This window comes from Leuresthes tenuis, unplaced genomic scaffold (genome assembly GCF_036924035.1).
Source record: "Leuresthes tenuis unplaced genomic scaffold, fLeuTen1.0.hap1 SCAF_20, whole genome shotgun sequence".
Taxonomy (NCBI): domain Eukaryota; kingdom Metazoa; phylum Chordata; class Actinopteri; order Atheriniformes; family Atherinopsidae; genus Leuresthes; species Leuresthes tenuis.
Window position 1 is genome coordinate 18,074,754 of NW_027325374.1, and position 25,278 is coordinate 18,100,031.

At 39.5% G+C, this 25,278-nt stretch overlaps 1 protein-coding gene across 1 annotated transcript; it reads right to left on the bottom strand.

Moving 5' to 3' along the window:
* Positions 1 to 1,297: 1,297 nt before the first annotated feature.
* vstm4b (V-set and transmembrane domain containing 4b) lies at positions 1,298 to 13,465 on the bottom strand. Its single transcript, XM_072373099.1, has 8 exons — positions 13,300 to 13,465; positions 11,117 to 11,524; positions 3,232 to 3,285; positions 2,906 to 3,013; positions 2,736 to 2,769; positions 2,504 to 2,628; positions 2,084 to 2,148; positions 1,298 to 1,631 (listed from the first exon to the last, which is right to left on the bottom strand). Exons 1-8 carry the CDS (start codon positions 13,346 to 13,348, stop codon positions 1,506 to 1,508), a joined length of 969 nt encoding a protein of 322 aa, XP_072229200.1. The 5' UTR covers positions 13,349 to 13,465; the 3' UTR covers positions 1,298 to 1,505.
* Positions 13,466 to 25,278: the final 11,813 nt, after the last annotated feature.

Sequence of the window (25,278 nt, forward strand, 5' to 3'; positions counted from 1 at the left end):
TTGAGAATGGACTGAGACAAAGTGGAAAATCGGTCTGCTGTCAGATAAATTGAGATTTGACTTTTTCATGTTCACAGGAAAAGTTCAAAAGCTTGCATCTCTGTTGGAATGGGTTTGCATTAATACCTATGAAACGGACTAATTACACATCTGGACACACATATGCGAACATGAAATTTCATGAAATTGTAAAAGGTCTCACTTTCAGTCTGGGATGTGTTTTATTGTGAAACAAATCCTGGTGTATTCTTTTTCATTTCCACTTCTCCACAGCTCCCCAACTTTCCTGGAATTAGTGATATAACTGGGGACGGCTGTAGCTCAGGAGGAAGAGCAGTCGCCCACCAATTGGAAGGTCAGTGTTTCGACTCTGGCTTCCCCGGGCTACATGTTGAAGTGTCCTTCAGCAAGACACTGAACCCCACATTTCATGTAGTTAAGTATCTTAAGACATGCTGTGTGAGTGGGGTGAATGCGGCATGTAGTGAAGCGCTTTGAGTGGTCAGTTAGACTAGAAAAGCGCTATACAATTTACCATATAACTTGAAAATGAAAGCATCTAGAATTTATGAATCTGAAGGAAAAGTTCAACATTTTCTCTATTTTTAACGAAAGTTAAATTTCATGAAAAAAAATGCATCTTGTCTGAAACAACAACAATATGGGTCCAACTTTAAAATATAACAAGTTGGTTAAGGAAAAAAAAACAAGTGTATGTGGTATGCTGACTTTCTGAAAAATCAATAGTGAAATGGACCATCACCAGAGCAATCTCATACCATTTCAGTTTGATGATTTTTAAAGAGGTTTGGATGTTTGGAAAAGAACTGAAGGAAGTAAACAGAAGCCAAATGGCACCCGGATCTTCTAAAGATCATGGAATCTGCTGGTGCTCTTATGCTGACTTTTTTGTGACAAGCTGAGGAGGAAGATTTTGCTGTAAAAGGTTGTACCTTTTGATGCCAGACATAAAAAAAAAAGGTGTCCATTTCCAGCTGTGAAACTACAAGGATTGTGTTTCTGCTCCCAACGGCCTGAAGATAGCAGAACCGGTGGCATTATTAAAGATCTCACTTTACTGCCAGAGTTTTCCTCACTGTCACTTGGCCTCAGCAAAGTCAAACAGCATTTCCTCCTGCTGACATCGAATAGATAAAAATACCACTTATTTGATTTCCCTTCCGATCGTCATAATGGCCAAATCAGGTCTAAAACGGCACAAAAGCCATCTGTTACGTTTTTCTGGTATGGGCTGTACAAGCATGGGTACAAAAACAAACCCAAAACAAATCTCATGTATGTAAAGAACATGTTCTTTTGTACGTTTAATAAAATGAAGTTGCACTAAAATTAATGTAAAACACACATGTACAATTTTCTAATACTTTGGAGAATTTACACATTCTCCTCCTTGCACACAGTTTGGATACAAAACAGTACAACGCAGACTATAAATAGAGAATACTATTTACATAAAGCACAGTTTTTAGTGGTATGTGTTTCTCTCATAGCTGTTGCTCCCCAAACAGTATCTGAGCGTACACGGTTCCGCTCTGCGATGCCTTCGCCTCTGGAATTGGCTTCACCAGATCCAGCTCTGCGTACGTCAGATTCTCCTCCACTATCCTCGGCTAAAAGGGAGGCGAGAGAGAAGATTTAAATATAGTGGTGAGACAAGAAAGCTTGAGAAAAACCCCATTAAGCTAATTACAAGGCTGAAGATGCTGTAGATTTACTGTTTGCATGAACCTCTGGCTTTGGTAAAACGTAAGTAGGTTGTGCACAGAGGCCACCTAAGAGGAGTTCTGAGTTAAACGGGAAAAAAATGCATTTTGTGTCATTAAAATGCCAAATATCTGCTAAATTTCTGACATTTGGTTGCATCTTTGTTCCTTTCCTTTGTATTTGGGCAGCAGCAAAGGTAGAGTGCGACAATGAATGCCTTGCAAGATACAGTAAGTTTTGGACATGAAAAGGTTTGAACACATGGAAAGTTAGAGGTTTTCTCCAGTTAAACACATTCAGTTTATAGATAATAACCTGCAAAAAGAGGCTAGTAACGTAAGAACATGATTGTACTCACCAGTACTACTTTCCTTGGTTGAGGTTTTAAAAGTTTGGCTTTGCGTGATTTGTCTCCAATGGGAGCTGCATGCACAAAACACAATCGAGTGATTTTACAAAGGTTTAGTAGCAAGGTGAATGTGCATATGTTTTAATGTGTACAACAAGCAGCAGATCTTTCCACCACAGCCACAAACATCGTCTTTATGGAGGCCATTCTACACGTAATGGGTAATATTTAGGGTTCATTGTTGGATTTAGAATTTGAATTCCAAGTTCCTTATTGTCCAGGTGTTTCTTCTTTTGTTTTTCATTGAAAAGAATCAGCAAAATGTAAATATATGTAAGGAATTATCCGTAAATTTGGGAAAAATTGCAACAGAGATAACTTTACCCACGTGTTTTACAACATATGACTGCACGGCAGGCTTGTGTTTACCCTTTGCTGGTATCTCTGGCGGTATCTCCTCCTGGTAGTCCCTGCTCCTCTTCTTTCTGTACCTTCTCTCCTTCTTTGGAAGAGCAGGAGAGACGCTGACCACACTGGTGACTGTCTCTCCCGAGCTGGAGTTGGACCAGATTAACAGAGCTTCAGTGCATTTGAATGCTTGTATTGTAGCTACTAATAAAAGGGTTGTTCGGGATTAAGCTGCCCTACCCAAATATCTTACCTGTTCTGAGGACTTTTGACCAAATGGTAATTATCTGTAGAGATGCAACACATTTTTTAAGTGAAATACTCATAGAAAAAAGGAGAGGACATAATAAGAAATGTGGGTGAAAGTAGAGATTACGTTGGAGAAGTGTAATACAGTGTTGATAAAGACCACAATGACCTTACCTTTTAGCCTCTGCTTCCTCTGTATGAACTGGCAGGTTACCGTCACAGTGAACATGCACATGCACAGCAGACCCACAGAGCAGATCAGCACTGCACACAGGTACACATCTGAAATACACATACATGAATGCAGGAATGAGTGCAGCAGCACAACATCCACATGCCTATTACTTCATTGTCTGCTAAAATTGGAAGAAAAAAAACAAACGGCACGTGTCTTGCATTAAGCTATTTTAGGCCACGTTAGTATATTGTTTGGGTTGAGCTATTTTTGTCTAGTCCACCGCACATGTGCACACACAAAAACTAAAAATATCACGACTTACCTTCAAACAAACTCCACAGCTTTTCTTTGGCCTTGGCGGCCGGTAGAACATGCACTGCACAAGAAAAGGAGAGAAGACAAACACGTGAAGGTCGTAGTCATCACTGTGGCGTCCCTGCTGCCTGATTACATGCTGTTGAGAGTTTAAAGAAAGCTAATTGTAGGAAGACAGGCCCCCAAAGCAGGTCTCCTCCCTGTATGATTAAGTCTCTTATTCACGATCCACATGGCTTAAACTTTTCTGGATGAAAAGAGTAAATATCTCATTAACTTTGACATCAATGTAAACTTTTAACCCACACCCAGTCATACTCATCCTTCTCTTTCTGACATTGATATGCTAGCTTAACTGTATAGCAGTTAAGCTATACAGTTTAGTTTTACACCATCGGCAGCTTCAGTGTGATGAATAAAATACTCAGTTGAGAACAACCAATGACCAAAAAAAAAAGATAAACAGCATAATTGAAATTTAAATATACGTTAATGTTCCTAATTCTGACCATCACTGGCAGATTTTACCAGAAGCAGCTAACGGGCTAATTTGTGTTAGCATTGCAGTAGATGGTGAGAAAATCAGTCTTAAGCTAACATTTTATTTTTTTGTCAAAGCCAGTTCTTAGTAGATTAAAACTCTAAAAGGTATTTCCATTAAGATTTTTATCCTACATGCTTGATATTCATGAAATAAAACAAATCAAGAATGTCCTCCAGCGTTAGCTTAGGCATTTTTCAAAGTGCATTTTAAAGTCAAGCGATTTACTTATTTTATTTGTTTTTTTTAATAAGTTCAGGTCTTATCTCTGATAAACACTAGTGTTAACACCCATGTTCAGCGTTGTTGCCTAAACCTATTCCAAAAGTGAGTAAAAATGTCAAAACAAGTCCAAATATTAAATAAAACAGATTTTAGTGGAATAAAGAGAGGCACATACTCAACTTCCTATATTGGCTTTTTTCTTTTTTTTTTGGCATTTATCAGTTTTACCATGAAAAATATGGGTTCATTGTGAACCCATTAATAGGTTACTTGACATCATGGGATACAGCAAGCAGGTAGGAACTTAAATTTACTATCCTAAAAAAAATTCTGCGTAACGACAATCCCACTTATGTGCTTGCTGTCAGTGACCAAAGTGACAGTGAAAATGTGTTTCCCATGCTCAAACGTAAAATCTTGCCTCCACACACTCACTCATTTCTCCACCCTCTCTGACCACAGGAGTCTTAACATCACTGTACTCTTGCTGAGGTGGTAGTATGAAGCTTGTGAAGTGACACCCACCAGGACATCTTTAAATACCCAAAACCACCACCAGCTGACGACGGGCAGGCTCGCCTCTACGCCCACTGGAGTCTTTCCCACAGGCTGACTGGCTGACTGACAAACCAACAAGTATGCCAGCAATCATGCCTCCCATGATGCATAAGCTACAATATCTGAATGTGGATGGAAGGTGGAAGAGTATGTTTCTGCTGGTTTGGGAGGAAATGTGTATACTTTTAAAGAATCTGACGCACTGAATGGTAAGAAGCATGTTGAACATAGCCTTTCAATCACAATTCCCATCGCTGAAAAGAAAATTAGATTTGTAGCCAATCTCATAAAGTAGAGCGTCACAGCCTAAGTAAGGGTTAGGGTTAGAGGGTGTCAAACATCACATAAAGCAGTGGGATGTTTATGAAAAAGCCACGTTGTGAGAGAGCTAAGAATGAACCCAAGAGAAAATGTTTAATGCAAAATGCAACGTTGTGCTTTGGAATAAGATAACTTTTAAAATAATTCATTTAGAATAAGTCTCACTTTGAATTTTTTTAGCATGTGTGAAACCACAACCCTACACTGTCTGTCTGTGACCTACATTCTACTTTTTAGGTTTACTATAGGTTACTATGGGATTTTTAAGTATTTTCTGCGAACCCGTAAGTAGATTCGCAGGTTAAATGTTTAAAACTGAAACCTAGACATAATTTTATGTCAATCTAAACCTGGAATGAAAACAAATTAGATTTACTTTCCAGACTTCATACTACTTCAGTTCAAAAATAGTTTAGACTGCTCATTTATGGTTTATTGACAACACATTTAGTCACATAAATAGTTTGGTGGCTGCTGCCAAGAGCTGCAGTGATGTGTGATCATGACAGCCATATTGGTGCAGTGGAGCTGCAGATCCCCACCTTCAGAACAAGACTGATAACAAATCACAATGAACTGTACGGTCTGTTAAAAATAAGAAAAATGTGTCAGTGATGGAGCAGCAGATGCAGCGGTGAGCATAATCACTCTCTCTTAATAGTTTCTCCAGTTGTTTCAAATGGCAGACGCCTCACCATTTCTTTGGATGATTAACAGTGTAAATCACGATAACATCTTTGACATTTATGAGTTGCTTTTGCTTCGGCGCTCCGTGTAGCTCTGTCAGTGCAGCAGCTGTACATGCTGGGAAACTTACAAAGTTGATAAATCTGCTGTGCTGTTTGCCATAAAACTGTCTTTTATCCTCATGTGGAAAAAAATGTCTCCTTCTGACTGCAGCTTTAGAAAGAGGACACAGGGCTACTGTGGACGAATTCATTAAAACAGTGTTTTGTGCTTAAGAGGCACAGAGCTGTCTTCAGTTTCAGACTGTATTTTAGACTTGTGGCTTTCTCTTTTTTTTTTTCCTTGCCCCAACAAACCCAACACAGTAAAAATCAATACACAGATGTGGTCTGGAATGAATAGTGATCCTCTGTGACTGTATAGTAAATGACTGCAAATGAATGCAAGTACACAGTGTCATTAACAAAGCTTTTAATAATCAACCCTCTAACTTCCTGTTGCGTCTTTGAATCTTTTCTTCTGGGAATCAGCATCTTATTAAATGAGCAATTGTTCGAAATGTCTCTTTGATGCATTTATAGACAAACGAATCCATTTTGTTGAACTGTAAGTCAGTTGTCGCCACTTTCTTAAAGGGGAAACAACTCAAAAGAGACGTGTGTAGTTCAATTTCCCTTTTCGTGTCCTTTCTATACTTAAACTCACGCCGCATACGGCACACGGATGTGGCGTGTACGTCTTGCCCACATGGGTTTAAGGAATACCTAAAACTTCAGTTTGCTTATGCCAACAGGAGGCTGTTTCCACACTGCGGGCTGCCCTCTGTCTCCAGTGAACCTCTCTGTGGAAGTGTTTATTGTCGCAGTAGTAAGAGGAGTGATGGAGGTTTTTGTGAATGAGATGGAAACACCTGGTCACCTGATGCCTCCCCCCGCCTTCCCAGCACAAGAATTCCATTAGTTTGATGTAAAAAAAACTAAATGTGCAAAACAAATGTGCACGTAAAGTTTTGGTTACACGGTGTGTCTCATCCGAAGTTGAGACCAGAAGCAAAGGTCTCCTGGGTGGTTTTAACCCCTTAAATGCCCAGCTGAAGTTTGTCCTTGCTATCAGAGCGTAGCGCAGACGGTGGGCAGAAATTCCCCTCCCTCCAGGCCAGAAGGAGGGCAGTTTTCCTGTGTTTACACATCTGAATTACAGTAACCCAAGATGGATGTGGTACTGCTTATTTGTTCTCCAAAGCTACTGATAGGTCTTTAGTCAAATGATAGTTAGCCAGAGTTTCTGTTTAGTAAAGCGTTGTTACTATGTTTAGTTTTGAAACTGAAAAATTGGTTCAACTGATAAAGAATGTACATCTGACGCTGCTCTCTGCAATCTTACATAAACAAGAACCTCATGAAATAATAAATGAATAAGACATGGAAACAAAACATCAGCCACCAGCTAATTATGTGGTGTATTAGTTCCTCTAAATAATTGGATAAATCCAACCAGGCAAAGGGAATATTTTAGCAGATACTGGAATATTCCAGTCAAAAGCTTTCTCTTTTTATCTTTAAAACCTAGGTAATAAACCAAGGACAGTTTCAGTCATTAACAGCTCCACAGTTGGGTTCTATCGATAAGAAGCCGCTGGGAACATTTGCCATCACAAGGCCCAAAAGTTAGATCTGAAAGACTTGAGCAATAATGACATTTTATCTCTGCTTAATCAAAACTGTGCATCAGTAGGCAAATCCCAGCCAAATTATAAAGTCAGTGATTACGTTATCAGCAATGCCCTAAAAGTTCTTAACAGGAAGTAAATTAGGTTTAACAGAAAGAAAACGGTGCTACATCTATTTAAGTCTGCACAACAAAGTAAATGAGATTAGTTTTCCCGAAGACACTTTGTACATCAAGATAGAGCCCTTATTTATGGCTACAAACCTTCAGATTGATGCAGTGCTTGTTTATTGTGTTGTAGACTACTAGAAAATCGGAGTTCCCTGCCAGCTTTTGTGGGATGTGACAGAGGAAAGACTGAGGAAGGAAAACTGCACAGCAGATGTGATGGTAGCAAGGCTAAACGCAGAAGGCACGATGTACAGGGTCTGTTGAGTGAGGGATGTGATGCTCTTCAGCCCTGACTCTCCCACTACAGTTTGCTTAATAACATATTAATCTACACAAGGCTTAGCCTCTTGTCAGCTTTCTAGTCATATTTTTCTTTTGTGTCCATTGGAATCCATTGGACACATTTGTCCAATTTGTACAGTTGGATGAGGCCTTCTCTTGTCAGCTTTCTATACATATTGTACATTATTCTTTGTGTCCTTAATTCAGTGTCGATCCAAAAATGTCGCAGTAGGATTTTTATATTATTATCACTGAAACCATAATGGACCGGCGCTTCCTTGGATGAAAATAGCTTCCCACTTCCTCGACCACAGTGTGTTAAGAGCCACCACGACACAGCTTCCCACTCAACTGTCACTGCAGACAAACGTTCCAGCTTTACCCTCCCGAGTACAACTATCTCTTGTTCCGTTTCTACTTTTGGGAGGAAAACTCCACATTGGCGCCAGTGTTAGCAGTTCTCAGTAGGGACTGCGCGAGGGCTCTGGCCCAAACTCAGGTGGGCCTGACAGCCTGAAAGTTGCAGCCTGTAGGAAGATGTCCATGGAAAATGAAGAGAGCAGAGTAGGGATAGGAGTACAATATAACTGTAAAACAAGAGGGAACATCTTCGGATCAGTACCATCGGCATTTATCAATCACCCCTTAAAGCAGGATTTGTTGTGTCTTTTCAAACTCTCTATGCCCTCCACATGAGGACCTGAGGATCATTTAGCATTGGTCCTAAATCACATACTGAATGACCCTCCATAAATTCAAAGGTTTTATGCATCAGGACATAATAAAAAAGATAATTTGATCCTAACAAGGTCTTAGAAATGAGGTAAATATGAACTCAGATGAACAATAATACACAATATCTAACATCAGGGTTTGCAAAGTTGTATCTGAACAAACCACAAGATCTCTGGAACAATTTCCTTTGGACAGACAAGATCAAAGTAGAGATGTTTGGCCATAATACACAGATCCATGTTGGACTAAAGCGAACACAGCATATCAGCACAAACACCTCATACCAACTGCCAAGCATGGTGGTGGAGGGGTAATGATTTGGGCTGGTTTTGGAGTCACAGGGACCCTGAACACCTTGCAATCATTGAGTTTACAATAAACTTCTTTGTATCCATAAGACGGCTTCAGTAATATTCATTTGCCACCGGTCTGGAGCAGACGATCACTGCACTGACTTAATCAGCAAAACACAGAATACGATCATTGCAGCAGATAAGCATCGTAGCATAAGGGCACAACTCCAACCCTTATCCAGACAAAATGTTATGTTTGTTGTCACAGCTCATTGCTTCTGGAACAAGACTGTCATATTCAAGAGTCAGATGTGTCTGAGGCCAGACACCCAGGCATGCTAATATTTTCAGCTTATTTCAGAGCAAGTAAACGCCACTTCCACCACTGTTGTTGGTGGTTTGGTTTTAGAAAAGCCACAACAAAAATTGCTTTGACTCGTACCGTGTACCCAACACTTTTCTCAATGTTAAGAAATCCCCGCTTGAAGAGGCAGTCGTGTATAGTGGTGGTTGTTAAGCTATGATTACCTGTATATTCAGTGGAGGGATTTATTAAAAGGCCACTTGCTGTGGTCCACGTGAACACTTTTCAATCAACAGGAGTCTGCAATAACAAAACGTCTGCTCTCGTGTTTGGTGTGGGTTTCTGCTCATGCTCGCTGGGGCAACAAGCACTCGAGGAAGCAGTGATGTAAGGCTTTAAGAAGGATTTACTTCAAGTTGATGCAACAATGTAAATATGTTTTTTCTTCAAATGTATGTGGCGATGCTCTCATCTCACATTTTCAATTAAGATCTGACTACAGGATGCAAAAGACTACATAAAAGAGCCTGCCTTTCTCCAACTACAGTAAAAGAGTTTTAAATCTGCCAACGTTATCATTGCACGCTCTATAATGTAAACCATGTGTCATGTGGAGTGCTATTAATGTTTTTAAAGGAGTTACTGGTTTTATCTCGGCTTTTATCGGTATCTGATCCCAGTAAATGGACATCGGTTCCATTCTGCGAACGTTTCTTGTGCCAGAGGTGCCAATGAAACCTCAAACACTTTGCTCTTTTTCCAAGATCACTTACTCAGTCAGAGCCGCAAACTTACTGAGACGCAGGATCCTTTCATCTCCAGGCTTGTTTCTAACCAATGACATTTCGCTCCTCAAATGAAAAGCAGGACAGTGCTTTTGCTCACTGAAGCCACTCAGCAGCTTCTGGAGCCATCTGAATTACATCACCCAGTTGTGGTTAGCAACTGCAGCTCCTGGAGACACATAATTGCTCCACTGAGACAAATAGTTTTCACAGTTTGAGTTTATTTGGCCTTCTTTATGCCTTTAAGACCGTGAGCATATGAGCATCTCCCATTATACTTTAAATACCTACATGAGAGCATATGACCAAATGAAATGAAAATGTGGCAGCAGAAGAGCTCAACATGCCCATTCCCTCTTCAGTCAAACACAGTCCTTTATTTTGAGGTATGAAATACTGTGGAGAGCTCTTTTTTTTTGTCTGGAAAAAAAACAAAAAGTTGGAAACTGCTTACCATCAGCTAAAGTTTTCTGTCTAGAATATTGTTACAGATAAAATCATGTACTTAAGGCCTGTTTGCAGTCTTACTATTGTCAAAACTGTTTCCAGCCTACCCATTAAAATAAATGACATCATTCTGTCACACACAGTGGAAAATACAATGTTCCCAACTTCTTTTTTTAAGGACAGTTTCCCCCAAGCCAGTAAATTAAAATGACTACTAGATGAATCACAAATGATCGATGAGTCCTATCGATACGACCAGATAGGCCATCTTTTTGTACCCATCGACCCCATGACGACGTCCTGTAAAGCATCGCCTCCGCTTGAACCAGCTGTGGGTGGATGCAGCTCTGACTGATGTCATCTTATCTGTCCCATCTAGCTTGTAACAGCGCTTTGCATGAAAGAACAAGATGTCACCCAAGTGGATAAGGTGCTGTGGACTAACATAGCCTGCCCACATTTTAATGGGAGAGAGGGTTGTCGAATGCACTTGTTGTCCACTTAAGCAACTACCTCCTTTTGTTGTTATTTCAACTTGGTCATAAGATTTGAGGCAATGCTATTAAAGGGTTTTCTTTACTTTTGTGTGACTTGAAAATGTGTCCATTGGGATCCATTGTAACTCAAATGAAGTTGACCTCGGCCTCTTTCTCTGGACGCCATTCTTCTATCAAATCTATAAGTACGAGACTGCAGGCTTGTATGTTGTCACTTGCATTGCTTCAAAGAAAACAGAGAATTGAAACTACTAAAGGGATCTTGGCCTGGAAACCTCTTCATGCAAATCAAACATGAAGCATGGTGAACACAAAGCGTTGGCTTGGTAAAGAAAAGGAAAGGAAAGGGAAAGACAAGACAAAGCATCGGGCTCTCACCTCTGAGCTCAGTAGCAGCGGTGCAGTTGGAGGAGGCCTTCCAGCGGTCCTGGTTCTTTTTAAACTCCTGCACCCGACACATGTAGAGCCCACGGTCCCCTTCAGACACATTCAAGATCAGCAGCTCAAAAATCTTCCCCTGCTTTACCACCGTCAGCTTCAACTTGGGCCATGGGAAACTCTTTGTGTAGTTGCCATAGAAACGAGCTTTCCTCATGTTGACACGGGCAATGAGGAGTTCGTCCTCTGGTCGATCGGCGTCCGCAGGTAGGAAGGTCCACTTAACGACTGGTAAGGCTGTGTTGCGCCGTCGCTGGGACACGACACAAGTGAGTGTGATGTTTTGACCCTCCTCTGCAACCGTGAATGGGGACGGAGTGATGGTGGCGTTGATGGCCGAGCATAAATCTGGAGAAACAAGTTATGGTTTGGATAATTAATGTTCTCCGTCATACATCCGTATCAGACCTTCCTAACAGAACATGTGACTTTGAAGCCACTCTCTTCTTTCAACTCATGAGAAATCACATTCAGCCTTTTTCTGTCTTTACTTTAATCCTTAATACGTTTTTCTCAGAGTTGTCAACACAGAAGACGCAGAGGATTTTTTACTCAAAATGTCACTGGATCAAACATACCAGGGGCTATTTGTGTGTTAGACTGCTTAATTATCCCTAGAAAGGAAACCAAAGTACGGTATATATGCCACCCCATACTGGGTGGTTGGTCTTTGTGGATGGGACAAATGTCTGGGAATTACTTATAAGAACACGAGTACATGTATTATAGAGGGAAAAAAAGGGTTGATATGTAGCTTGCTGGCATGGCAACTAGCTATCACAAAACTTTTTTTGGAGAAAATTACAGGCATACGCATCCATTCCCAATAGCTCGAGAAAAACTGTGACCGCTTAAAGGTTCAAGGTGTTTCCTCACATAAATGTAGTTAAATCCATTTCTGTTGCAGCTGGATGAAATGAGCTGAAATGTCATATTTCCATCTCTATTTCCCACCGTTTCCTCCCCTCTTGCTTGAGGGGAGTTTTAGGCCTGAGAATGTGCAAAACAAATGCCATCATACTTCAGAACGAGTCAGAAGCACGCAGACTTTCACAAGCAAAAGGTTCACAAACTTCTCTCGTGTTGCTTTAAGGGTCAGAAATGAACCGGTCATTACAACTGTCAGTTCGTGGCCTAGAGGTCCGTATCACTTTTATTGCTTGTGTACGGAATCAAATCCGGTACAGAGCGACAGGAAAAGAACAAACTCCCTTTGTGAAAAATATAAAAACTAATGGGGAGATAAAGGAACTTTTACATCATATTTATCTCAAGTTGAGAGTAAGAGAAGGGTTTAGAGCCTTTTTGGTTCCACATTTGGCTTTCACAATGATGCTGAGTGCGGTTCTGACTGACTTGTCTCTTTATAACTCAGTCACTGTGACAGAATGGCAGTCAGTGTTACAAATAAAAGTCACTAATTATGTGTGAAATCCCTGAAAGTCCAGGTCTCGGAGTGAGTCTGTTGTTGCCCGACAGTCGTCTTCCCTCTCACACCGTGTTGTTTTTGGCAGTTTGACGACATAGATAGATGAGCACAGACGGGCAAACCTAACTGCTGTGTGTTGCATGACAATATTTATAACACATCTGCTTTTCCAAGGTTAGGCAGTATCACAATCCGCACTTTCCATGACGCGCCCTCATTTCACTGTCACAAAAGTCAGGCGCTGTGAGCACTGATCGGTGCCTCTTGTGCAGATTTATCTTTTATTTGTTCTTGAGTAGACAGAATAAAATGAGAAAATATTGACAAGTTGAAAGTGTTTCTGCTGTAACAGATTACTGAAATAACTAATTCAAGAGTAGCTGAAACTGCAGGCACTGTTTTACTTTAGAAGACTCACAAAACAACACATTTTTTACTGTAGAATCCCCACGAGTACAAACACATGCCACTTGGATAAACTAAAAAGCTCAGTTTATTTGAGCAGACTCATAAGTTCCAGGTCTCCAAACATTCTTCATTTATCTACAATGCTTTTCTCCATCTCTTCACCCCTCACCCCAACATCCTCTCTGATTCTCAGATGTTTTCCACAAAAAAATCCAGAGTACCGCTGGAAAACATTCAGCCTCCAACACATCCACTTTGTTACAAAGCAAAAATAAGCTTTTCATACCTCCAAACAGTGCTCGGGTCAGAAGAGCGAAGACCAGTGAGATCTTCATTTTCCACAGCTGCAGCCCCCATAAACTCCAAGTTAACTGCGCCTGAAGAAAAGTAGCAGTAGGCTTCCTCCCCCTCTTCTTCTACTCTTCTACTATTTTCTTTTCTTTTTGCCAGCTGAGAAGTGTAATATGAAACATTGGATGCTCTGTTTCTACTCAGAACCTCCCTCCCTCCCTCCGCCCCGCCTCCTCCCTCCTCCTCACTCACGCAGTCAAAGCACATTTGGCAAGCTCCTGTGCGCGTGCACACATTCTTATACACGTGTACGGAGCAGACTGAAACAGACAGGTGAGCAGTGTCAGGGCACACACACACACACACACACACACACTACCTCTGAGTCTGGTGAGGGAGTGGGAAATGTAATTTCCTGTGCAGGATGGAGGGTTGTGTTGTTGAGATTGACGCCCAGCAAATCACACTTCCAGCTGTGCAGGACAGCGGGCGCAGACCTCAGTCAAAGCTGTTATTTTGGAACACACACATAGGCTGACACAAAGAAAAAGGAGGGTTACAGTCTGCACATTTATATGGGAATCGTACATTAAACATATTTACGCAAATTGTGCTTAAGCTTACAATATTGGTCACATCTTTATCACTCTTAGTCAGAGGTAGCCAGTCAAAACTAGCAACTGTTAAGTCTTTGTGGGTCTGTGTGTCACCCATCGTGTTTTGTCTCATGTAACAAGATCCCACAGTGAATCTTTGTACAGCAGTCTTTTCACCCAGGGTTTTTGGGACACTTTGTGGTCTTTTATCAAACCTTAGACAATAGCGCAGTGGAGTTTTGGGACACTTTTGATCTAGAGATAAAGGAGACTGTCTGGAGAGGCCTCTTAAGTGCGTCTCGTCTGGCAACAGTTTGATAAACATGGAAGTGTCCTTCACAAAGAAGTCCCCACATTAACCTCTAAGATCTATAACCTTCAGCAGTCGGAAACAAAACATTTGGAGGGATTTACCAAATTACGGCTTGAACCACAGCTCAGAAATCCTTTCTCATTAATTTCCCCTGCTCTTAATCAGTTCTACTGATGCAGCTTTTCTTAATGTTGTACATCAAAGAAACTTGTTTTCCTGTACCAGTTTGGCTGGGAAGTGATAAAAATAGGCCCTTTGAAGCAACATTAACAGATTTTTCAAGTAAAAGACAAATTCCACACAAACTCTGCTTTGTTCTCCATCAGTTTTCCTAAACCTAACCACATCATTTTGTTTCCTAAATGTAATCATGCAGTCTTAGTTTCTAAACTTCACCGGAAACTGAAAAGGAAACAGCAAATCAAAGTACAATGAAAGTTTAGAGAAAAAGTTGCTTTTTCTTCTGTATTTAGTGCTTATCTCCAAATGAGCTTCTTCACAGTAAAACATAAAAAATATGTTGCAGATGTAGCTTTGTCTGATTTACAAGTATTTTCCAGCAGTTAAATCACATTAGTCTTGGTCTGGAGGTGATAGAGATGAGAGGAACTAGAGTTAATGAGTTGCTCTTTACAACCTATTTAGCACCTCCTAAAGTGTCCTGTTTCTTCAGCTGCTGAATTCTCACCTGAGTAGACCAGCTAGCTGCTAATTGTGACTGTTAGCTTATGAGCAGATAACATCAAGATAATTGCAGGGGGTTTTTCTTTCTTTTTTAATGACTCTGTGGTGAAATGAAATTATGTTATTTAGGGCATTTTGAGTTCAGGGGGAAGTAAAACAACACAAAAAATGCCAGTGGAGCTGGCATAATATAAAAGTTATCTGTGAATGCATGATTAAAGTCATTTTCAGATTCCAAAAAAATGTATCCACTGTCAGTTGTAGAAATTGTGAGATGACTATGTTTTGGTGGGCAGTTGTTTTGTGTAGGATAGTGTCACGTCACATGATTGAAACTGTGACCAGTAAGTAGTTCAGTTTTTAACAATGAAACCTAGCCCTGTACATCATTTCTAACCCTGACCATGTACTTTTAAGTTCTAATCCTAACCAGCAGCTCTCATCATCATATCCTACACCTCACTGAGTGATACTGCTCCTCGCGCTACCACGATTCAGCCGTGTTCTTCTCCTAGCATAACGTCACCTCAGCTTCCTCGCTTTTCATCTAAAACAAACAAACAAAAAAATTATGTTTTGTATAAAAAAAAGGTCCAACTTCACGAAATTGTTGTCTTTGCACCTCTTGCCACTGTCAGGGTGGAAAACCAGTTTTTAAAGCAGCTAATTTAAAGTACGTGCCATTGGTGCCCCGTCCAGTGACACCATCCTCTTACACAGCATCCTGACAACCATTCACATGACAATGTGACAGCACTACACTCAGATAGGGACAGAGAGCACAGTACAACAATACACAATATAACCTGGGGTCATTAAAGATACAAAAAATCATGAAATTCAAATTTCCAATGTTAAAATTTTTTGTTCGAAGACCTTATCAAGCAAGCTCTGCTCTCTCTTCTAACTGTGATGATGGTTGCTGATATTGGAGTGATTCAGATAAGACCCTTGTGAAATTTTGTGGTGAAATCTGATTCTCATTTTCATGGGTAGATCAGATAGAATGTAATATATTAACTTTGAGAACTTTGTTTTATATATATATGTAAGATTTACATTCTTTGAAGTGTCACTTAGTTTAAGAAAGCCAAACCAGCTTCATTTGAGGAGAGTTGCAGAGTATCAGGCACATCAAACAAAATGAAAGTTTCTTTCTTCTAAATGTTTTTGGTCTCTCCTTAGTTCACATAAACCTTGCAGTCTATTTCCAAGCGTCTTCTTCGAATGAGTATTTTATTCTTGTAACAAAATCTGTGGAAATTGATTATAGTAGGTTTAAGATTTTAGAGACTGAGTTTAAGTCAGTAATTTTCTTATAAAATGACATATTTCTCTATAGTTTTTGTTTAGTGAATGCAATAAACAGTAAACAGGCTTTGAAAATGAATACATCTGTTAGTTATTCTCCTACGTTTGCATATAGGGTCAACAGGATAGTAGTTAGGATTTTCATTGGATCGTCTTGATTGGTCTCCAGCATGGAAAAGACGGTCTCATTAACTTGGCCCAGGACTAAAACTCCCAATGTGGATGATATAGATCGTTTGGTGTGGAGGTAGAACAGCATCAAAAACCTGCATCTACATCTGCATCGCAGCTCAATCAACACCAGTGGTCTTGTCATATCAAGTCAAATGGATGTATGAAAATGTTTAATAACTGTGTATGAACACAATCCAGATATAGTATACAAGACAGGGAATTGTACAAATATTGTAGGTTAAAGTCACGGTTACACTGCACCAAATGAAGCATGTTGTTGGGGACTATTTTCAACATTGGATAAACCCTGTTTGCTGGTCTGTTGTCTCTTTACAGGACCAGGATGGAGAGTGTGGGAATCTAGTGTAAATGTGTACATACAGTGCTTCCCTACAGTCCTGAGTCTTCATTTTGTTATACATTGCCAGGAAAACAGAAAATAGATGCAACTATTCATTAAAACATGTGCAAACGTACAGAAATACAGCATATATGACAAAAGTGGTTTATACAATTCTAATATGTTTGAAAGTTTATATTTGGTATGACAGCCTGAACCCTCTTAGACAAACTAAGTAGTCTTCAGGAATAGTTCTCCGGGCTTCTTGAAAGACATTCCAAAGCTCTTCTTTGGATGCTGAAAATGGTCGGGTACAAGCAGTGAAAATGAGTGAAAAAGCCGCTGATGTCCACATAAAACTTTGAAAGGCCTTCAGAAAGCCTGGAGAAATATTGCTCAAGTCCACTTCACATGATTACAAGAAGGTCTGGCTCATTGTTCTCTATTGAGATTGATGTCAAATCTAATCTCTTCTATTTCCTTTAATGTTTTCATCAATGTCAAATTCATCTCCTCTTGAGCTGTTGGTACCCATGAAATGCTTACTTAAGAGGAGGCTAGATATGCAGCGCGCCATATTCACATTTAACTATACATTTCCGCACTCACTTCCCTCTAATAATGGGAAACTGAGACATTATTCTGTTGTGATTAATTGTTCCGCAAGTCATTTTTGTTTATGTTCCGGCATAGTTCCAAATAATGAGAGGGCAAAGATTTTTTTTCAAGGCTTTTCTTGCTCTCTAAACAAAAGGGTCAGTCAAAGGTAAATGCCCCCCTCTTGTGGAAGAAGAATTAATGGCTCCCTGTGTGTCAGTAAAACAGTTGGTTTTACCAGGTTAAGAGCAAAAGAAAGCCCAAACACAATCACATATTTCAAGCTCTTTTCTTCTTTTTTTTAATCCATTAAGGTTTTTAAACAAGATAACCGCCCACAGCCAATTCACAATGCAGTATAACAGATCCTCTTCAGACGCTTCCGATCAACCTCCACAGTGACACACGTTATTGAAGAGGTAGAAAATGTGAAACAGTTCATTGTTGATGTTAGTGCAACGAACAAGAGGAGACATGGGGCCACACGGCTGACTCTTCACCCAGATGCCAAGTTTGCACTCTGCCTGACCTTTAACCCTGCATGTCATGGGACACTGCCGTCATCGGATGTTCTGGTTGGCTGAGATGATTCAAAACGACCACGTTAGGCTGTGGTTGAGAATAAATAAGGGTTAGGGGAGAGCGTGCCTTTTGATAGGTGTCCTGAAATCATTATAAATTAATACTGATCCATCTTCATGTCTGTCATGGTTGTCATTTATAAAAACAAAGAGAGCTCAAAAACATATGATTCTGAGTAACATTCTGTGATAATGACAACAAGCAACAATTAACAGCCTTTTGAAAAGTTTAACAGCTTACTTACCTCTGAGGGTCTCTTCGTGCTATAATCTGAAGTGAAGAACAATTAGATATTAGATAGATTATGGTGTTTATTATTCATGAAAATGGTCATTTTGTTGGGGAAGAATGTTTTAAGTTCATACAGTAAAAACTATAAATATGAGCTCACGGTCGATCGTCTCACCTGTCCTGATTTCAAACAATTGCTTCCTAATGATGCAGACCTTGGTGATAATCAACATAGCAGCTAAAAACAGGCCGACCCCACCGCCGATCAAGATGTACTTGATTTCTGAAAGGAAAACAACCAGCTGCTATCACGCTGCCAGTAACAAACATGAGGCAATGCAACACTTGTGACAGACCAAAACATCAGTTTGGGGAGAGCCAGCTCATGTTCATCCCTCCTGAAATGCCAGATGGTATGTGTGTGTGAGTGTGTATAAGAAGAGGGGGAAGGAAGAAAGAAGATGTTTGATTTCACAACTTGTTTACACTGCTGAGGATGCAAGTCCGAGTCATGGTGTCACGCTCTTGCTGTTTGCAATTTGAATCCTGTACATCTGAGAATCATCGAAAGCAGGAGGTTACTGCAGGTCAGTCAGTATGTAGGACTGAAATACAAAATAAACACTAAAATCTATAAATAATTTAATAAATAAAGTGATATGCCTATAAATTCCAGAGAAATAAAACCTAAAAAAAAGAGTTAGTGCAGTAACTGATGTATAGAGTCTGACCCAAATTCATATTTCTGCTCTTATTAAATTTCTGCCATTTATTTCCAAATTTCTATTTCAATTTAATCATTTGTTGTCATTTCATTAGATATATTTACTCTTTCATCCCCAAATTTGTTGGTCCTCTAATTTTTGTTTGTATTTTCGCTCCATTTTCTTATATTTATCCATGTATTTCATGTCAATTCACACAGCTTTTTTTAATCAAATAATTTCTTTAAGTTAATTCTAGATTTATTTAGTTACCAATTATTTCCCTTTTGCATTTCCTCCCTCTATTTATATTGGAATGTCATAAGAATTCAGAAGTTGGATTTACTGTTTGGGATGCTTTGTAAGGTTTGCCAAACACTGCTCCTACACATTACAACATTCACCAGAAAGCCATCTTACAAAGAATAAATTGGTTGATCTTGATCGAATAAAGCATCAGACAATTATTTATTTAATTCATTCATTTAAGTTCTTCAGCCACCTTTATCCTGAAATAATTGTTTTCTGTTTTTACACATGCACTGAAATGTTCTACAGGTGTCCCAGAGTGGTGAAACGTGCTGACACAAATGTCCAGAACATTCGCTCTGGATTTTCCAGCCATTTTTCAGTCCAGAAATCCCCAGAACATCAGTGCGTAAGACAAGTATTTACTGCTATTGAGCAAGTTGAGTTTGTCAAGAGTTGCTGCTAATACTCCTTCCCGCTGACCTGTTTGCTGCTCCCCAGACACACGCTTTCATTTATGTACAGCCCGCGTTCCTCCTTGGGTTTGTATTAACAAACACCTGATTGATTGGTGGAGCCTATCCCAGCTGTCATTGGGCGAGAGGCAGAGTACACCCTGGACAGATCGCCAATCCATCACAGGGCCACACAGAGACAAATGAGACACACAACCATACAAACTCACACCCACTCCTAGGGACAATTTAGAGTCACCAATTAACTTGACATGCATGTTTTTGGACGTTGGGAGGAAGCCGGAGTGAAGCCACACATACACGGGAACATGCAAACTCCACACAGAAAGGCACCAGCTGGGAGTTGAACCTGAAATCCGCTTTAAGGCGACGGTGCTAACCACCACACCCATGACTGAGGTCAAATAATGAATTATAAATTGCAAAGAAACAAAGCAAACTTGGAGTGTGAATGATACGCATCTTGTGTCATTATGCAGAAGGTGAACATATCTAACGTATCTAAATGCTTGGTTTCCTCTGATTTGTAAAAAATCTCTGATAATTTTTGGGTTCTACATGTTGCTGATTTATTCAGATTTCATTGCAATTTTTATCCAGCAAGACTACTACATATTTCTGAAGTGACATGCCATCCCATCTGATTAACACTTACATCAACAAAAACAACAGGACAATGAGCCAAACCACACCTAGTTAGAGTAATGAAGTGAAGCATTAGATGACCTGATCCCAACAATCACCTGACCTTTACCCCACTGTGATGTTTGGGATAAGTTGGAAGCTCGGAATGACTTTCTAATGAAAATAGTTGATATAATGTAGAATGTGCAAGAGGTCAGGACACTGTGCAGGCCAGTTAAGTTCTGCTCATCCATGTCTTTATGGACCTTACTTTGTGCACTCGTGCGCAGTCATTTTGGAACAGGAAGGGGCCATCCCCAAACGGTTTCTACAAAGTTGGGAGCATGAAATGGTCCAAAATCTCTTGATGTGCTGAAGCATTCAGAGTTCCTTTCACTGGAACAAAGGGGCCAAGCCCAGCTCCTGAAAAACAACCCCACATCATAATACCCCCTCCACCAAACTTTACACTTGGCACAATGCAGTAAGACAAGTACCATTGTCCTGGCAACTGCCAAACCCAGACTCGTCCATCAGATTTATAGATGGAGAAGCGTGATTCGTCACTCTCGAGAACACCTCTCTCGTTCTCCACTGCTCTACAGTCCAGTGGTGGCGTGCTTTACACCACTGCATCCAACGCTTTGCATTGCACTTGGTGATGTATGGCTTGGATGCAGCTGCTCGGCCATGAAAACCCATTCCGTGAAGCTCTCTATGCATTGTTCTTGAGCTAATCTGAAGGCAACATGAAGTTTGGAGGTCTGTAGTGATTGTACCACGCTGGAATTAACCGAGCTAATGAGAGTGACCTATTCTTTGTAGAAGCAGTCTGCATGCCCAAGTGGTTGAATTTATACACCTGTGGACATGGAAGTGATTGGAACACCTGAATTTAATTATTTGGATGGGTGAGTGAATACTTTTGGCAATATAATTTATCTACAGCTGCTGTAGTAATTTAGCATTGAAAGCTAACATAATATCTAGCTGCACATTTAAGCTAGCCAAACCATGTTAGCTTAGCTTTTTTATAGTGTAGTATCAATATCAGCAGTAGATTGTTTTTATAGAGTTTTTAAATATTTGTTGCTTCGAGGCAATTTAACCTCTTTAGTTTCTTCAGTTTCTCTTCCTTTTCCTGTTTGTTTTGGGACTCAGGCAAGCTACACTGACTCATAGGCAATCTTACTAATTAACTTATTGTGACAATTCTTCTGAGTACAATTTAGTTTTCCTTTCAGCTGAGGATTTCTGTTCCCTGTAGTTTAGAATCTTATTTAACATGGCTGAAATACTTAGCTCACCTTAACCACAATGCTGGAAAATAACTAATGAAGTTGAGAAGAGGACAAGAAGGCAGGGCTTTACAGTAGAAATGTGAAATTAGGTGAAGCTGTCAGAAGGAGGTGAAACAAAAGTTTGAGGGTTGTTTCCACCCATTCAGGTATGTGTATGCTAGAGTACTGGGCGGGACTTGATGCAAATCTTGTTGGATTAAGTCAACAGTCCTGAAAAGTGCTGTACCCTACACAGTCCACTTTAAGGGACGTAATGGTTCATTTGAATGCACCCATAATTTGTATGACCTCAGTATTTGCTACTTCAGATAAACAAAATAAAGGAAAAATCCTTCATCGGGAAGGGTATTCGCCTTCTTTTAAATGATGTCGTAAACCCAAACCCATATGTATGATTAGAGCAGGTAAACAAAAAAATTTTTTTTTCAAATGTCCTGCAGCTTTAAAATGTTTGGCTATAAAGTTGAAAAAAAAATGAAAAAAAACCCCACAAATGTTGAAACATCTAAAGTTCAACTTTGTACAGCATATGGTGTGTTTTTGCTGACCCACCTATAGTTTCTTCAGAATCTGGTCCATCTCCCCTCACACCTAGTATCAGACACTCTGAAACACAGTTTCAGCTCATTATTATGTGATGAAAGCAGGCTGTGTCGATAGACAGGAAGGAAATAACCAACAATGTTCTCAGTATCTTCCATCAGATAAGACTGAACGGTGTGTTCACAGCATTAACTAGCACATGGCTTTTTCATGCACTTGCACCTCTTCTAAACACATTGTTAAAACAACTCGTGCTTTTATCTGTTTTTAGCTTATTGCGACACACTTTTGTCAAGTAACAGCAAGGGCTCTCTCCACAAAAAATCCTCTTCTTAGGACCAAATGGAGACAGTGGAGGGAGCTTATCCCTTTCTCAGATCACCTTTTACTTCATTGTCTCCCTGTATGGTTTTGTGTTGATAAAACCTCATAGTTTGCTTTAAAGCCTTAAATAGTCTTAAATTCATCTCAGACTTATTGACCTAGTATGTATGTATTTGACAACTGAGATCTATATATTAAGCCCTGCTCATTATTCCCAGGTCAAAGTTCATGCCAAAGGGGGATAATGCTTTTCATAACTGGTTAGCTTATATTGTCCATACTTTGATGTTATCTTTTTTTTTCTCATGCTGTACCAAGCCACGTGGTTAGACAGTTAAGGGCTTGCCCTCTGAGTCTCACCTCATATTATATACAGTACCAACACACACACACATATGCGTGCAGATTAAATAGGCTCGAAATCACACACAGTTAGGAAAACACATACAGTACATTTTACATGCTTATTTTAGACCAAGTTTGACAAGTGCATGCTGTGTGACAGTAACCACACTTTTTATAGCTATGTCAAAAGTTACTGCTGTTTCAAATGGATATATTTTCTAAACTAATTTGAAAAGATTTTATATTCGCACAAACACACATTCGTATATTTTATATATTTATAAATAAAAGATCACATTGTGGTCAATTTGTAGAGGTGCATTTATATAACGGAGGTCACGGCTGCGCAATGGGACATAGGAAGAAATCAGAAAAATTTACGACACTCGTGAGCCAAGCACTCAGTCCCCAGCTGCTCTTTCAGGAGCCAAAATAAGTAGAGTGGTGCTGTGGGAGGTGAGGTATGACTGTAGAAGAGTGTTGCTGAAATAGTGCATACATGCTCAGCAAGCGGATATCTTAAAATTTATGCCTGATTGCATTTCTGTGGTAGTTCTGTCACCTGCTCTGTTGTTACTGTATATGAATGAGAATGAGGCCATGTGCAAGTCTGCAGAAAGCTTCAACAGCTTCAGCAGAAATCGGCAGGTATAGGTTAAGCCCTGCTACCAGGGTTGATGCATGTACTGTATATGTCTTTAGTAACAACAGCTTAACACATCCAAGGTGCTGGCAGAGTAAGTCAGATAAAGTTTCAAGTGACCAAAGTGTGACCTCTTACATAATGTGTCATGCCCAGTAAGTAAAGCATGATGAGTCTGGCAGTTCACTGAGGCTTTAACTTGCAGGATAAGCCAGGGTACGACAAAGGTTCTGCTAATTGACAATAAAAACACTTTTACGTACTTTGACACTGCATAACTGTCAGTATAAAAAAATTCTATGCCTGCACATGTCAAATTAAGTTCATACAAAGAAGCAGTGATATTATACAAAATGTTTTCAAACTAGACAAGAAGCAATGTCCGTAATAGTTGTGTCTTCATTTGATAGCTTTTATAATTATTTGAAGAAAATGTTGTCCCTCGAAAAGCAGACATTGTATTGATCTCTACCCTCGAAGGGGAAAAAAGGCTACGGCTTAGCAAACTGAGCTTTTTCAGCTTTTCTTTTTCCAAAAACTTTTTATTGTTTAACTTCATCTAATTTGAATTTATCATAATTTACACAAAGCTTTTCAAATTTACATCCAAATCAATTTAACAGAATATAATTAATAAGGTGTATGTCTTAAAGGTAGCTGGACCATGACTGAAAAGCTAAGATAAAAGCTAGCTCATCTACATTAACTAGTCGGCTTTAGCAGGACTTAAGCTAGGGTGCTGCTGTGCAACATGATTAGTTTTAACACCTGCACCATTGGCCTTGTACAATTTTGACCACTGCAAATTTTGCCAAACTTTTCTCATAAGTTTCAAGCCCTTCCTGTATTGCTATGTTTTTGCAGTGTGAGCAAACAGCTATTACATTATCTGGAGTGAGACACTAGCCAGGTTGCTAATTTGTTCAAATTTTCCATTGGCTTCCTTTGTAAAGTTAGCTCATCTAAAGTTATCAGCTGCCCTCACAGATATAATTACTCAATTTAAGGACAGATTACTTTTTTATATCATAAAACAAAAGTAAAAGAGTTTGCAAAAACTTCCTTTTTGCTATATTATCAATAATTATTACTAACAAAAAGAGATGTTTTTTAAATGTCTGGTATGGTACAAATGCTGTACTCACCCAAATTTAACAAGATACATGAACAGTAATGTTGTATTTATTACAACATATAGCTATCCATTGTACTCACCAATGGTAAGGATGACAATGATGACAACTGATAAGCGCCCATGCATATGAACTGCTGTCATCTCTCTTGGTGTTTCTGCAGTGTTTTCTGACTTCTTAAAGTGCTCTCAGTCTTTCATACAAAAGGCAAGCAGTTTCCTGTGTTTGTGGGTTTCAGCCACGTTACTCTCTGACTTTTCTTGAATATCTATTTCAGCCAACTCATGGATGACAGTTACAGTGGTGTGCAACACGAGTTTTTACTCAAATTGGTGTTTTATTGGTTTGTTTAAGCTTTAACAGAAGTGAATGTGCATCCCTAAACTATTGCCATAAAGTTTTATGATTTGTGTGACTTTTTATCATGAATTAGCATTTATAGCTGCCACTGATGAGCAGGATTAAGTGGTTGGTATTGATATTTATTAACTGCTTTATTAACAACTGTCTTCCCCAAAATATGTTCATACTAGCAGATATGGCTCATAATTACGTTCAAAAAAATGTAAGTCGTCATAGGAGTACCTGTATGTGAAGTGAAAAAATGGAGTTCATGGGGGTGATAGTCTCATTTTAAAAACAACTGAAACAAGCTTTTCCATTGACAATTTTCTAAACCTTTACAAAGTGATGTTATTACCTCAAGCCAACACCAAAATAACGTTGCTATTGTGATTCTGTTGTAACTGACCTTTACACATATCAGATCTTTACACATATCAAACACATTTACGGCCTGTGTAA

What these genes read in the sequence shown, in the direction of transcription:
- vstm4b (XM_072373099.1), bottom strand. Translation starts at nt 13,348, where the DNA reads ATGAAGATCTCACTGGTCTTCGCTCTTCTGACCCGAGCACTGTTTGGA. An exon ending in GACCCGAGCACTGTTTGGAG is followed by an intron (nt 11,525 to 13,299) that starts GTATGAAAAGCT and finishes TTGTTTCTCCAG; the next exon opens with ATTTATGCTCGGCCATCAAC. An exon ending in GCCAGAGATACCAGCAAAGG is followed by an intron (nt 2,149 to 2,503) that starts GTAAACACAAGC and finishes TTGTGCATGCAG; the next exon opens with CTCCCATTGGAGACAAATCA.